Source organism: Aptenodytes forsteri, unplaced genomic scaffold (assembly GCF_000699145.1).
Source record: "Aptenodytes forsteri isolate BGI_AS27 unplaced genomic scaffold, ASM69914v1 Scaffold323, whole genome shotgun sequence".
Classification (NCBI taxonomy): Eukaryota; Metazoa; Chordata; class Aves; order Sphenisciformes; family Spheniscidae; genus Aptenodytes; species Aptenodytes forsteri.
The window spans coordinates 130106-143569 of record NW_008795323.1 but is presented as its reverse complement, the minus strand read 5'-3'; the positions used below and the strand labels follow the sequence as shown (position 1 = coordinate 143569).

The 13464-nt window shown below is 41.7% G+C and overlaps 1 protein-coding gene across 1 annotated transcript in view; it reads right to left on the bottom strand.

Annotated features, from left to right (window-relative positions):
• Positions 1 to 3372: 3372 nt before the first annotated feature.
• LOC103899487 (solute carrier family 2, facilitated glucose transporter member 11) overlaps positions 3373 to 13464 on the bottom strand; it is a 10978-nt gene continuing 886 nt past the window's right edge. Inside the window, exons 2-12 of the mRNA XM_009279968.2 lie at positions 12009 to 12107; positions 11296 to 11456; positions 10550 to 10674; positions 8906 to 9035; positions 8611 to 8759; positions 7517 to 7704; positions 6336 to 6446; positions 6158 to 6259; positions 4971 to 5046; positions 3909 to 4036; positions 3373 to 3579 (exon numbers count right to left, since the gene is read on the bottom strand). Coding sequence (XP_009278243.1) covers positions 3373 to 3579; positions 3909 to 4036; positions 4971 to 5046; positions 6158 to 6259; positions 6336 to 6446; positions 7517 to 7704; positions 8611 to 8759; positions 8906 to 9035; positions 10550 to 10674; positions 11296 to 11456; positions 12009 to 12107 — 1476 coding nt within the window. The remainder of the gene's footprint in view (positions 3580 to 3908; positions 4037 to 4970; positions 5047 to 6157; positions 6260 to 6335; positions 6447 to 7516; positions 7705 to 8610; positions 8760 to 8905; positions 9036 to 10549; positions 10675 to 11295; positions 11457 to 12008; positions 12108 to 13464) is intronic.

Below are 13464 nucleotides of genomic sequence, written 5' to 3'. Positions count from 1 at the left end.
GATATTGGAGGAAGACACAAGCAGGCAATAATATGTAGCTACCAGCGTGGGGCATTCCTTCCCAAATGCAGCCTGTTGCACATATTTTCTTATGTTCTGCTTCACCCACTTCTACTTAGTATACTTCATACGTATTGTAACTTTTGCTCCTTGCTCTTGTACTTTAATTTAGGATTCCTACTTTTGGTAGGTTAAGAGTCTTCCTCCTGTAATGCCCTTAATGTGTAATGTCTTTTGCGTTTATGTTGATGAGTTACTGTACTGCTTCTGTGCTCTTATTACTTACACTGTGCTGAGGCCCCCTGTATTAGATGTGCAGTTTCATAATTAGTGCTAACAACTAGTTAGCAGATATCTTGCAGATATCCTTTAGTCATAATTGTGATCAGGACAGTAAATCTAACAACATCAGGTCATTTAGTCATTTATCTTGCAATTTTACAGTCACGCGTGACACATATATGCCAAGCTGTGCTAGGCCTTCCTTAATACAGGTTAACTAGACCAGATCTATGGTTTTTGTGACTAGCTGACAGCAGTTTGCTGACCCAGTTTTTAAGTGTTTATATCTGCCTCAGTTGGAATCAGTATTTGAGACATATCTTATCTATCAGCTGATGTCTCTGGAAGACAATGTACATGTAGTTTTCCTGAAACTTCTGAATGACTGTCCTCTTTGTCACCTCCCATGTATATTTGAACCATACCTTTTTGCTGTTTCATCTCTTGACCAGACTGTTACCAGAATACAGCTCTTGCTCCACTGAGCACAGGCGAAGGTTGACCTGTGCTCCAAATAGCTGTTCCGCTTCGTTGTCACATTAATGTTCCATAGGGCATCCGCTCGCTTCCTGGTGAGGATCTTATGGGGAAGGCTTTCCTAATAACATCAATGAATAACTGAGACCAGAGAAGTGGCTCACTAGAGAGTCACTCCAGCAATGCTACACGATGCCACTCCGCTTACGTTTCCAAAGACTAGTTTTAAAGGTAGTTTTAAATCATGTTGTTATATATATATGGAACACTACAAAGTTATTGAGCTTTTCTGACTTTAAGGACACTTCATGTTTCATAGATTATCTTTTAGCGAGAGGTCTTAAGTGTCCCTCAATACTAAAGACAAGAATAATGAAAAACCCCAATCATGGAAGGGTATGTGCACCAATAACTTTTTTTCTAGTCAGCTGTCAGCTGATCCTGTTGTTGGGAGAGAAACATTTGTGGAGGCCAGAAGTTTTATTACAAGGCAATCTGCCATTTTTATTATGTTTCACATTTCCAAATAAAAATAAGCAGCAGTTAAGATGAACAATTGAATTCATATTTTGAATAGCCTCATTTGAGTTCAAGTAAATATGCCAGTCAAAGCAATATCGGAGATAAAAACACTTATTTTACTCTGCAAGTCTAGAGTTTAGATTTTAATTTGCATAGTGTGTTCCACTGCGAGCCTTAGCTTTTTTCACATTCTTGCTAATAGTATTGCTTTTCTACTAGGATTGAGTGAGCCTCTCATTAAGAGAGGGAAATGTGCAGAAAATTAGACACTTTCTAAAGAAAAGAAAAGTCTCATGAGTTTGCATATTTCAAAAAAAGTTTCTGGTGAAATTAATCCCTGTGGTACTTTACAAGATCACGCTATCCTATAAGGCTCACAAACTCTTTTTACCTTCAACTATGTATAGCAGGAAGAAGAATTAGGAACTCGGTATCAGATTGCCTTGAAGATCATTCACAGTTTGAAAGCCTGCAGTATGTGAACTCAAGCACAGATGTTGATTATAGATCAGTGTAGAAAATCACATTGCATTCATTCCTATAACAGAGATCATTGGGAATGGTGTATCACACTAAATCTGGAAGTTAGAAAACTTGCATATGATATGTTTTAACATATTATCTCACTTTGTTTCCTTATCTTTGTGCACACTACATGCTTGTAAAAATTGGCAAAACTCCTATGAGAGACTGTAAATGAAACCATAAATTGTTGTTGGAAATGCTTAAATGAACGCCTTAGAAGTTCCTTATGTTAGAATTACATTTCCCGCTTTTACTGTAAATGAGTGACAAAATATTCAAGGCGTAAAATATTTACAGTCATCTCTACAGCTGTCAATCAGTATCTACACTTGCAATGAACAATAACTGAAGAGTCTGTACTGGTTACACAGCCTGGAAATATGAAGATATGTGATCACTTCTTAGTCATGGTAGAAAAATACACCCTAGGCGGGAGCCCTGTATGTATCCAAGAGCTGGAGGACATGACTGAGCTTTTGCTGACAGTATGCTGAACATACAGCGAGGTACTGTACAGATGTTTTTAGGAGAAACTGTAAAGCAACAGGTATTCTGTTACATCCAGGAGTTCCAGTCTGGGGCATTTCTGGGGTAAACTGGGTCCAGGTAGCCAAAAGTCACACAAAGGAAAGTAGCAGCTAAATTGCTATGGGATTCATAGCCCATGAGATATCTGGGGGAACCCTGATCCTGGAAGAGGAGCTACAGACTTGAGATGACGACGGTGATGGGTAAGATAGCACAGAGTATCTAAAATGACTCTAGGTGCTTGTGTTTTATGGCGACTGGATTCCACCCATGAGTCCTTTACCTGTATTGCCACTGAAAGGCACTATTCCTTGAGAATCGTTGTATATGAACTTTTTCCCCATACTTTATCATGAACAAATCTGAGCTTAGAATCAAATGGCTGAATTTTTTAGCAAAAAATTAAATTTAAGTCAAACCAAGGAGGGCTGCTGACATGGAAAACTTCAATCCAAAAGGGTTGAAGTCTGTCAAACTAGATACAACAGAAGGACAACATGGCTTTATGCATGGGAACCTGGCAAGGTTTGATTATTCAGTTGAGTCTAGAGAAACAAAGAATTTCTCTCCTATAATACTAAATTTTTTCTTTAATCTGTTATGGATTGAAACCTGGCTGGAGACAGCAAGCCAAGAACTTCACTATTCCCATTTCAGGGTTGTAAAAACACACTCAGAAATCATAGAGAGGGGATCACAGGTCTTCCCTTTCTCTGTGGTCAGCAGAGTGTTTATAAATTCTACATGTGGTTTCAGTGTGTATTAGTTGCTCTGTTATAGAAGAGATTTACACATCAGCAAGTTAAGCCAAAACGCTCATGATTCACACGAGTCTATCCTGTTAATATCAGCCATCATCCCTTTTCGAAGCTGCCCAGAGTGGAGTGCTTGAGAAAGGTGCTGGTTTGGCAAAATGGGAACCTTGTAAGTGACAGATATGAAAGCTGTCAGTCCATTTGGACTGACTTGCTAGTCAGAAAATGACAAATGTCTTTTTTTCCATTCTTTTAAGAAAGCCTGACTCCCCCTAACAGCAGGTCAAAGCCTGGTGCAGAAGGTGTAATCCTCTGTGACATGATCTGGAGTTTCTGGAACATGCTTCTTTTTAAAGTTTAGCTTATTGAATTCTTCTGTGATTTCCATGATTGATTTCCCTTTTGTTTCTGGAAGGAACAGGTGGATAATTATCCCTGAAGTGAAAAGTACCCCCATAGAGATGAGGAAGCAGAAGTGCTTGAGTCTTTCCTGCAGGGAAGAGCAAAGTGAGAAAGAGAGCAAGATGAGCATATCTTTTCTTTTGTCACTTTCTTGGCACAGTTTTTGTATTTGGGTCCCAAAGTACTTTGAATTTGATAAGGAGTTCTTTGTATTTTGACCTTTGACAAATATTTCAATCTGAATAAGTATCTTGGGCAAATCAGGGCCCTTCAGCCGCAAAACTGGACTTGGGAGAGCAGGTGCCAAGGCCACTCTAGACTGACATGGCATTGCCATCTCCTGCTGCTCTTCTTCTTGCTCCCATGGCCGACTCGAGCTTAGTGCCCCTGGAGAGTGTCCCAGGGAAAGTCACTCACCACAATGAACGGGAAGGTTGTTCCGATCACAAAGACGCCCAGCCAGTTGAGAACTGCGCTGATCACAAAGGCGGGTGGTCTGCATGAGAGCTTGAAAATTTCAACCCTAATGGAAATTGTGGCACCAGCTGAAAGGAAGGAAGAATAAGAATTATTACTTGTTGATGTGTTTGATTTGAACATTTGGATTGAGTGCTACCATTACACAGTCAGCAAACAGATGCTACTATCATGGACTGGCATTCAAAAGATTTGAGTATGTCGCTGTTTTTTAGAAAAGAAAATGTTCGTGGCATCGTATAAACTGCTAGACATCAGCTTATGAAAATGGCAAATTATTCAAATACATTTATTGGGGAGATTAAAGAATTAAGTAGTTAACACTTGAGAAAGTCTGACATCTCATGAAGGAAGCTGTGTAAGGATGGAATAACAATTATTATTACTAACAAGAATTCCCAGCATGATACTGCTAGATCGCCCATGAGTGATCTTCCTGGATTCACTTCCTGGGCATTTCAGTTATGTTTTGAAGTCACAGGACTTCGACAGCTTTGAGTTAGGAAAATAATTCAGCCCTGCCATATGGGAAGGCAAATACTTAAAAAATGAAAGGCTTTAAAAAAAATTTTAAAAGGAGCACGTAGTATATGCTAGGAAAAGAATTACTCCAGAGTCGGTCTTCTGCACTGCTGTCCATGTGGGATAAGATGTAACATTATACAACACTGAATTTAAAAGAACTCTTGCTTTTCTTTTTCTTTCCTTTTTCTTAGTATTTTAAAAAAAATCTTTTACCCATCTGCTTTTGCTCTATTTTTGCTGTATTTTTCCAGTGAGTACTTTTTGCTCTCTTCCTTTCCTCTTGTTAGCAAAACCCAATCCTGATGGCATTGAAGTTTCTGGCCAATGATTGGACCCACAATGTTTAAATGACTACAAGATTAGGTTAAATAAATTTACTTATGCTAAATGTTATGCAATATTATGCAGTATTTTCCTAGCTATATTAATAAGCTCACTTGACTTGATTCCTTTATTTCTTTTGAATGAAGTGCTCACCTGGCCCGACTCCAAAGACAACTGCAAACAAGATAATCAGACAAAGGCTGCAGTATGGCATCCAGAAATACTGGTCCTGGGGAAAAAAAAAAACATAACAAACTTTTGGGTGAAATCTGTTGATAACCATAGGTGAGAAATGCTGCTTGTTTTCCAACACTGCCACCTCAAGAAAAAATATACAGTGTGGGGGAACTGGCAGAGAAATGTGTGTGCTTTTTCCTGTGGATGGAGCAGTGAGGTTTTTGTTGGGTGAGCAGAGAAGTAGGTTTGCAAGCAGCTGTCAAGCTCGGAAGCCTTCAATTAAAAGGAAGTCTGAACAGTACTTTTCCACCCTGTCCTCCTTTCTTCTTGACCCCGCGGTGCTTCCCCCAACCCTTAGAGATATGGGAAGGCCAAATCATATCTTTCTTCACTTTTGTTAAGTGATAGGTTCAATAACTGGTACTGAAAAGGAACTTTCCTAGATCTTAGTCAGAAAGATATGAGACTCGATGCTTCAGGGAAAAAGATTTCTCTCTCCTATGTTTGAGATCCTTCATGAATGAAGCAAAACTGGAAGTCTGCTGCCACCTTGCTTCAAGGCTAATTTTACAGTAGTATCTATAAAGTAGCTCTTGGATGAATACTGGTAACCCAGGAGACTTGCTTCTGAAGAAGCTACAGCAATGACACAGTGTTATAGAGGTGAACTGGTCTCCAGTCTGTGAACAGATATGTGCATTCCCAGTATCTTCTGCAGCAAAATTAAATTTCAAATTAACTGATGCAAAGAGTCTGGTTTTTTATTGTTACTTGTTAAAAACTGCATGAATAGAAAGGGCCATTTTCCTAGGACCGTCTTTTGGTCTACGTTGGCCAGTGTTTGGTCCTTGCAGTGTGATGAAATTCGGAATCAGTGCTAGTCTCCTAGTGTTTTATGTGCTCCTTGCTGAGCTCATGGGATCATGTTGAAAGGAAGGCAGGAGTACAAGACAGTACTTGCTGAGAGAGGGTTTAATCCTATGTATAGACAAGCTTGATCTTTAGGATATTCCCCTCCCAGAGGGTAAGCTGTTAACACAGAAGTTATTTTGGCACTTCTAAGCCTCACTTTCCTTTCTCAGTAGCATGATCCTGCCTGTGAGCAGAGGTTAGAAATAGAATAGATAATGGAAAGAGATCTGCCATGAGAAAAGTTTCCTTACCTGTAGGGAGAGAGTCACGGTGATACCAGCTAGCAGTGAACCCATGATCCAATAGCCTCCTCTTAGGAGCACTTTCCTGCCCAGTCGCTCAATGATGGAGCTCTGAAGGACAGAAATCACAGTGGTATTGGTGCCAGAAGAGCAAATTGTGACCCATTCCTGTAGTAATGTGACTTACACAGACTACAGTAGCTACGAGTTCAGAGAGTCCAACAGAGAGGGTCATATAGGAGATCATTCTTTCATCAAAGCCGGCTGTCTGGAGGACTTCAAAAGTATAAAAATAAATCTGGAAAAAAACCCCATAAAACAGTAAGAGAAGAAAATAATTGATTTCTTACCCATAGCTGTGTGACACTGCCCTGGATAGGAGCTGCTAACCAAGGAGTATGCAGCTCAGCTTTGGAGTGAGCTAGAATTCTGCACTCTTTTTGGTAGTATTCACTTTATTGGCAGACAAAAACATTATAAAATGCAATCAATTAATTAATTTGGTAAAAGATAAAATGCTGGATAGAAGGACCTCCAGCTGCTGCAATGTAATTAGGTTTGCAGAGTCCTGATTTAGGTGCTTTCAGAAACAGCCAGGTATACCGTCTCTTCTGGAGCCCATCCAAAAACGCCATTGTAGGATATTCTCAAGGAAGAAGAACATGGATTACAGAGTCATGAGGGGGCAAAACAAGCATCTTTGTCTTTTCTCTGCTACTGTTTGGAGATATGCTGAGATGATAAAGATTCCAGTTTAAGCTGTGTTAGACCCAGCTGTGTATTTCCTTTACAGATGTTGCTGCATCGTGATGTTAGAGGTAGAAGAATCATGCAGGCAATTGCAAAGCTGTGGCTTCCAAACGATCCCAGAAAAGTGCTGCTGTGAGGAAGAGGGGGAGAACTGCAGAAGCTGCCAGAACAGTGAGCATGCTCGTTGATTAGCTTTAAAGGTAGAGTGAGCATACTGCCATCCCAACATCTTAGGATGGTAAGAGCCAGGAGGTAAATAGCAGCAGTTGCAGGCAGAAGTAACATAAAACTACACTGCAGATTTTGCCAATATAGGTTGGGCTCATTTGTAAGAGTGGGTTCTGGGGCCTTGTAACTGCTTCAAAAAATGACTGTTAAATAAGCCTAGCTACTGAGGAAGGTAACTTCAGCAAGGACCAAGTGCTAGGCAAAGGGATGTCACATGAAGAGCCTGGCCAATCTTTGCAGACTGCTGCTGCTGCCCTGTAGGAGGGCTGGCAGACAGCAAGTTGTGGCCTGAGAAGCCTGAGAAAAATGGAGGGAACTCCTGGGGCCATGATGTCTCCTTTAAGGTTGTCAATAAGTGTTTTGAGACTTTAAGGGGGAAATACACTCAACTGCATTGATGCCACATAGCTGAACTGTGGCGGTCAGAATAACTATCATGTACAGCTGCCAACGGAAAGCTTGCTCTTTCATTAGCTCCAGCACACTCAAGATCTTGGTGTTTTTCATTGTTGCCTTCTCTTTCATGATGTCATCAATCTCTGCTTGGTGATGGCCTTCACCCCAAAGCTGCCTTATGGCTGTGGAGGAGAAGGAGAGCGAGACCTGCCATGTTAATTTGTCTCTGTTTGTTGCCTAAGGAGTTTGTTGAATAGGTGATGCATGTGTCTGGCAGCACAGCATGCATGGGCTGTGGCTGTGGTGTGAGGCAGAGATGTCCTATAGGGTGTTCCAGAGCCCTGGTCCCCTCCTGCACAGAGGGACCTGTTCTGACAGAGGAGCCTAGTGGGGTGCACAATGACTCCCTCCCTGCTCATGGGTCCTACTTTTCTCCCTTCCTCCTTCTCTCAGGGTATAAGCAGGGTACACAGACAACAACCAGAGCTAAGGGGTGCCCGGCCTTCAGGCCTTCAGGCCTTCAGGCCTTCAGGCCTTCAATGTGTCTGGCAGCACAGCATGCATGGGCTGTGGCTGTGGTGTGAGGCAGAGATGTCCTATAGGGTGTTCCAGAGCCCTGGTCCCCTCCTGCACAGAGGGACCTGTTCTGACAGAGGAGCCTAGTGGGGTGCACAATGACTCCCTCCCTGCTCATGGGTCCTACTTTTCTCCCTTCCTCCTTCTCTCAGGGTATAAGCAGGGTACACAGACAACAACCAGAGCTAAGGGGTGCCCTGTGGAGCCCTGCAGTGCAAACAGCCATTTATCATTTATCATTTATCCTTTATCATTTATCATTTATTATCAGACTGACAGGGCAGGTGGTGTCAGCTGAATGCGAAAAGTTTTGTAATGCAGAACTGTAGAGAGAAGTAGTTTCATGTTCTGTGTAGGGACTACAACAAAAATATACTCTGTATTCACACAGTCATCTTGGAAATGAGCAGGGAGAAACTTTGTCCTGTTTATTTTTTTCCATATGGGGAGAGTAAACGTCACAAAACAACTGAAAGTTAAGTGAGAAACAGCAAGCTGGAGCCCTCAATTACCTTTTTTGCAGCCTTCCTGGTCTCCTTTATGCATGAGGAGATATGGTGGGGACTCAGGGAAGAAGGGCAGAGTGACCAGCTGGATCAGTGCTGGAAGTCCACAGGAGGCCATCAGCATGGGCCACAGGGACTGGCTGCCCAGCAGCTCCCTGGCAGGAATAAAAATGTGTGTGTAGAATAAAGGTTCATTGCACTGGTTTTGAGGAGAGAAGGGAATGGATGGAAAAGCAGAGGAAGAAGCAAAATTCAGAGGGGATCCAGAAATTGATTGGGTGGGAAATCAATTGTATTATACCTTTGTCCTGAAATTTGCCCTACGGCTTTTCCCAGTGACCAAAAGAAAGAGGAAGTAGAGTTTGCAAATCCACGTAGCTTCCTAGGGGAAATTTCTCCAACGTATTGATGATGTAGAGGAACACAAAGACCTTGACATGAGGAGAGAATTATGGGAGAGAAGAAAGAAGACATTCATAACCGTTGGAAATAAAATTGCATGTAAATAATTAAGCATTACAGAATATAGCTGCCTCATGCACTGAGTTGTTTCTCGTACCTCAACCCATGTATGAGATTTTTCAGTACTAGATTTTCTAACCCTTTCTACAAAAGTATTTGGTCTTCTTTTCACAGTGCAGTTTCCTGATCTTAAGAAATGTACAGTTTTCCCTTTGAGGTGTAGGTGTAGCCTCATCATAGTATCTCTTGTGAGCCTTAGCATATTTTAAAGGACACAGAGTATGCAAGTGCTAAATAACTAAACATTCTGTAGTAATATTTAATATGCTTGTAGTTAACCCACATAATCTCAACCTTTTCTGGCATAATGCTATAGAAGAGCTGTATGGTAGATCAGATTAAAGCATACAGTGCTATATTCAATGTTGATTTGTACATGATTTAGGGGGAGACACAAGTATTTCTTTTCCACTGTCCAGCAATAATTTTGATGATTTCAGGCAGAGTTGATGTTTCCAGCTATATGTGAAGTACTAAATAACTCAGACATGCTGAAAACTGGTCTGGGAACAAGAGCTTTTTCCTGATATGGTGGTCATAGCCCCTTTTATCTGTTTTGAAAGCAACATGTTCTTCTCCTGGCTTTATGTGATGGCAAAACAATGCAAATATGCAATCTCCTTAACAAAAATTAGGTCTTTGCATGAGGCATGGTACAGCTTCTAGTCCGTAGCAGGGCCCCTGTGGGTGAGTAGTTCTCAAAATACAACTGTAGTTCTTCGATACAACTGTATCAGAGAAGTAATGTACAAAATCTGGTTATTTGAAAAATAGACATTAATTTCTAATGAAATAAGTTAAAATAGGCATCCCTGTGGATATCCAAACTGAATGGAAAAGCAACTTTTTGTGTAGGAGACAAATCCAAGGCATACTGATACTAGCACAGGATGTTTTTGCTGCATGTGGTCTACCTGCCAGGAGTGATTTTGCTTGATTATGCCCCGCTCTTTGTACTAACCCTAAGGACTTACTGCTTTGAAGCAGGTTGAATGCCCTTGTAGAACGTTCCTGAAATATGTTCAGAGTCAAAATTAAATGGCCATGGCCTTGAACAGCCTAGTTCTCTGGAGCCTTATGAGAATACTAGCTTTAAACCATACACCATATAATTTTCGGTACTGTTAACCAAAATTAAGATAATATTATACATATTTTCCATCAGAAAAAAAACTTGTTTCATATTGTATCAAAACATTCCTGACAGCTCTGAATATTTATGCACTTGGCAAAGCTGAATTTCATTTGGTATCAGTGAAACTAGTAGCAATTTTGCTCTTTATTGCTGAGTGTTATAGAAGACCTTCTCACAAGGGATCACTGACTTTAATATTGTATTTTCTTAGTGGAGGGTTATTATGTACTTTGAATAAAGATGTAAAATTTTGGGAGAGCCTGCTGACCCGTGGGAGAAATCACTTACCTGCACTTATTCCACACATGAAGCGTCCAATTAGAATCATCTCAAAGGACTGGGCTATTTTACTGCAGCCCATGATGGATGCTGCCACTATCATGAGCAGATCATTGTACAGGAGACATTTCTTTCTATAAGAGCAAGAAAGTAAAAAGAATTTTTGTAAATCGGAAGGGAAATGGCACTTAAGCTCCTGGCATGTAGGATGTCTTGGGTGAAATTGTCGTGCTAGTTTTGTGAAATTATACATATGTGGTCCAGGACAAAATAAGCCCTTCCACACTGTTGGCACTGGATACTCTGGACTCACAGTGTGCCTTGGCACGCAGCTAGACCTGGGAGTTTGGGAACACCTCTGGGGTTTGTAGCAGAGAAAAGTCTTAAAGCTTTTCTGCACTTGAAAATCCATCATGAAACGCATTGATGTAGCACTTAGGAGCATCTCAATGCTGCTATATTTTGAGTAGCACCTCCAAGAAACCCATTCTGTCTTCAGCCGGGGGGCTGCCTTTCCTCCTTGCTGAGACTAACCCAACCTGAGTAACTGCGTCTGGTGTGACAGGTTGGCAGCACAGTTGATTAGCCTGTGCCACAGGACAAGGGCAAGAAGCAGCAAAATCTGTTGACACCACTGCTAAGCTGGCTGTACTACAGCCATGACTAAGCCTAAAAGTCTGTCTCACATTTAAAACCTCAACTGTCATTTCCTTAAGCTAAGATTCAGTTGACAAATTGTCTTTAAACACACATACTTGCCATACTTGACAGTCAGGTATCTACTTCCTGAAGAACCCAAGAGACCTCCGATACCAAAGATGGACACAGTGATAGACCATAGGAACAAGAGGTTATCCTGGTGGATGGGGTAGCCGTATCGCTCCAGCCAAGTTTCATTAATGAAAGCCTTAACATGCTGAGACAGAAGAAAGAATTTTCGTTAACAATAACTGTGACCCCAGTGCATGTATTTTATTATATTTAGAACATAATTTTGTTGCTTCAGCTAAAGTCACTATTTCCTAAAGACTCTTAAAAGTGTGCATTAGCTAATAGACATAGTGTAATAGAGTATGGTGTGTTCATTTTGCCATTAAAAGGAGTTCATTCTTTGTTTTTTTGTCCTTGAGATCTGAGGCACTGAAGCACGGACTTGTAGTGAAGAATAGTGTCAAATGAGACCACTGAAGGAGGCACATGTGCTGTAGGTTTACATGTAGATGCCACCCCAGTCAGTGTGCATCTTCTGAGGAACGGTTCTATAAACAATGACTTGCAGGTCTCTTTCTTTTCTTCTATTTTCAATACTTTGACATGTTCTGCTTTACGTGATAGCATAGTAATGGGAAAGAATTGTGGGAGGAGAATACTGTGATTAAACCCTTGCTGACTGCCAGAGCGGAGCATCCTCAAGCAGGAATGTAGGCTCAGTGCCACCGTTAACCCGTGTGCCTGTGTCTTTGCCTACCTGAGACATGTAGGTGATTGTAGAAATTTGAAAGCCAATTTGGAATGTTCCACCGATCCCCAAGACAGTGATAATTTGAAAGAGCCCCCGGTACTGTACCTGCAGAGGTAGAACACAATCTTAAGCTTGTAGCCACATCAGGCTGTTCTTGGAATGTGTCTTTCATTCTCCAGAAACGTCTCATTTGTTCAAGGGATTTGCAGATAGGCATGTTCCCTCTGCTTGCCCTGGTGTGAAGTGTATATCCCCCTGTGACTTACCTACATCCAACTCAGGAAATGCAGCCTTTAGCTATGGAAACCATTACATTTCCCTCCCCTTCTCGATAATTAGTCAACAGAGTAGCAAGCTGAAGGTCATTCCACACTCCAGGGCTAAAATGTGTGAGAGTGGTTTTTGGGAGGGAGGTCTTTCCTCTCTGCTATCTGGACAGTGGCCAGGCTACCTGCAGCTGAGACCTGTGCCCACAGTAGTGACCAGGCCCTCTGTACCCAGACCTTTCCTCCTTATCTGAGAAAGCAGCTGCTGTGCTACCTACTCTTCAGGCCCTTGAATAGTGGGCAGTGATCCCTCAACTCAAGTTTTGTGGCAAAGCCTCCTGAAATCACCCACAGCAGCTAAAAATTTAAAAAAGAAGTCTGAAATGGGGGAAAAAAACCCAGAGTGGTGTTGCTTGTAGCATTTTTTTCCACTCAGATTCCTGTCAGTGTGGCAGCCCTTGGAAATCCATGGGTTTTTACCTAGATGGAGAGGAGGGAACAGCAAGGAAAGGTTTTGGGACAGAAGTTCCCTTCTGCAATGGTTCTGCTCAAGATGCGCTGGAGGAGGAAAGTGTCATTTCTAGCCCTTGTTATCATCATCAGTTCTGAACTCTTGCCCCACCTGCCTGTCTCAAGCAGCATGATCATTTTAATCTCTTTGGAGCTTTGAGAACAGGCAACCCACTTTTTGATTTTTTTTCCTGGTTGATCACAGATTTGAAAATACACAACCAACACTGCACTTAGGTTTACTCTACAGCAGCCTTTGCAGCAGGACATAGTGAATATGCTGTGAACGAATGAAAAATCGACAGCCTTTCAGAGGTGCGCTGCCATATTCCTTTTTCCTGGATGAGAGGTTAAGTGTGCCCAGCAGGAGCTGAGAGCTCTTTCTCAAAGTGGCTTTGTCCTAATTGGACATGCCTCACTGATGTGTGAGGCAGAAACTCCGGGTTCAAGACTCAGCCATAGCCACGATATAAATGCTGCAGGCTCCCACAAACATCCCTGTCAAGATGCCACAGCTGCTGTTGTGGTTCAACCCAGCAGGCAGCTAAACACCACACAGCCGTTTGCTCACCCCCCTCACCCCCCACCCCCCAATGGGATGGGGGAGAGAATTGGAAAAAAAAAGTAAAATTTGTGGGTTGAGATAAAGACAGTTTAATAGGACAGAAAAGGAAGGCAAAATAATA